Genomic DNA, 1,430 nt, shown 5'->3' with positions numbered 1-1,430 from the left:
CTGCCGCGCCCCCCGCCCCCCGCCGGTGCCAGCACCCACCTGACTCTGCGAACGTGATGATCTCCGAGGTCTGCTCCATGAGTTCATTCATTTCTGCCCTCCTTCCGATGTCGTCCTCTATCTCCACGTACCCGTCCTCCCCCACCTTGCCCACATGGAGCTTGCGGATGGCGTTGAGAAGCGCCGCCTTGGGCACCGGCTGGGTGACCTCGGGCCTCTTCTTCAGGTGCAGCATGTTGAGGATGTGCTTTTTGACGGCCTCCACCATGTCGGGCTCGGAGTTGGGGGCGTCCTTGGGGAGGGCGGCCAGCGCGCAGGACGGACAGGCGGGGGCTGCGCCGTGCCCCTCGGGTCCCGGGGTGGGCGAGCCCCTCAGTGCCAGCCAGCAGCTCGCCAGCAGAAGTCCCCGCAGCCACAGCAAGGGCATCCTGGCAGCAAAAGTGGTCGCGATTGCCTTGTTTAAAGGCCCTGCTTTTTCCTCCCCCTCGCGCACAGGTTTGGTTTTTCTGCTTGTTGGGTTGCTTTTTGTGGGGGGTCAGGGTTTGTTTTTTCCCCCTCTCCTCTTCAGCAATTTCTCTGGAACAAGAACAAAAAGTTTTCTGTGAAGTTTTGTTTGCAGGTTCCCTCTCTGAATGCAGTCAGTGCTGTAGGTTTGTGGCTGTCAGGAAGGAGAGTTCCGACTGTCTCCAGTAAGAGGGAAGGAAGGAGGAAGGGAGACAGGGCAGGGAGGGAGGGACGGAGGGAGACGAGACAGAGGGAGAGAGAGAGAGAGAGAGAGAAGTAGAGAGAGAGAGAGGGAGAGGGAGAGAGAGAGAGACAGAGGGAGAGAGAGAGAGAGAGAGAGAAGTAGAGAGAGAGAGAGGGAGAGGGAGAGAGAGAGAGACAGAGGGAGAGAGAGAGAGAGAGAGAGAAGTAGAGAGAGAGAGAGGGAGAGGGAGAGAGAGAGAGACAGAGGGAGAGAGAGAGAGAGAGAGAGAAGTAGGGGGAGAGAGAGGGAGAGGGAGAGAGAGAGAGACAGAGGGAGAGAGAGAGAGAGAAGTAGAGACAGAGAGAGGGGTGGAGAGAGAGAAAGAGGGGAGAGGGGGAAGAGACAGAGAGAGACAGAGAGAGAAAGAGGGAGAGAGAGACAGAGGGGAGAGGGGGGAGAGAGAGAGGGAGACGGAGAGAGAGACAGAAAGAGACAGAGGAGAGAGACAGAGGAGAGGGGGGAGAGAGGGAGAGAGAGAGAGACAGAGGGAGAGAGAGAGAGAGAAGTAGAGACAGAGAGAGGGGTGGAGAGAGAGAAAGAGGGGAGAGGGGGACAGAGGGGAGAGGGGGGAGAGAGAGAGGGAGACGGAGAGAGAGACAGAAAGAGACAGAGGAGAGAGACAGAGGAGAGGGGGGAGAGAGGGAGAGAGAGAGAGACAGAGGGAGAGAGAGAGAGAGAAGTA

General features: G+C 58.2%; 1 protein-coding gene across 1 annotated transcript in view; it reads right to left on the bottom strand.

Annotated features, from left to right (window-relative positions):
* The window catches only part of INHBA (inhibin, beta A), a 16,580-nt gene that overhangs the window by 11,779 nt on the left and 3,371 nt on the right, over positions 1-1,430 (bottom strand). The window contains exon 2 of the mRNA XM_008582997.1: positions 40-576. Coding sequence (XP_008581219.1) covers positions 40-427 — 388 coding nt within the window. The 5' untranslated portion in view covers positions 428-576. The remainder of the gene's footprint in view (positions 1-39; positions 577-1,430) is intronic.

Source organism: Galeopterus variegatus, unplaced genomic scaffold (assembly GCF_000696425.1).
Source record: "Galeopterus variegatus unplaced genomic scaffold, G_variegatus-3.0.2 Scaffold2791, whole genome shotgun sequence".
In the NCBI taxonomy this organism is placed as follows: Eukaryota; Metazoa; Chordata; class Mammalia; order Dermoptera; family Cynocephalidae; genus Galeopterus; species Galeopterus variegatus.
Note: the sequence above shows the minus strand (reverse complement) of the source record. Positions and strands in the feature narration are given on the sequence as shown.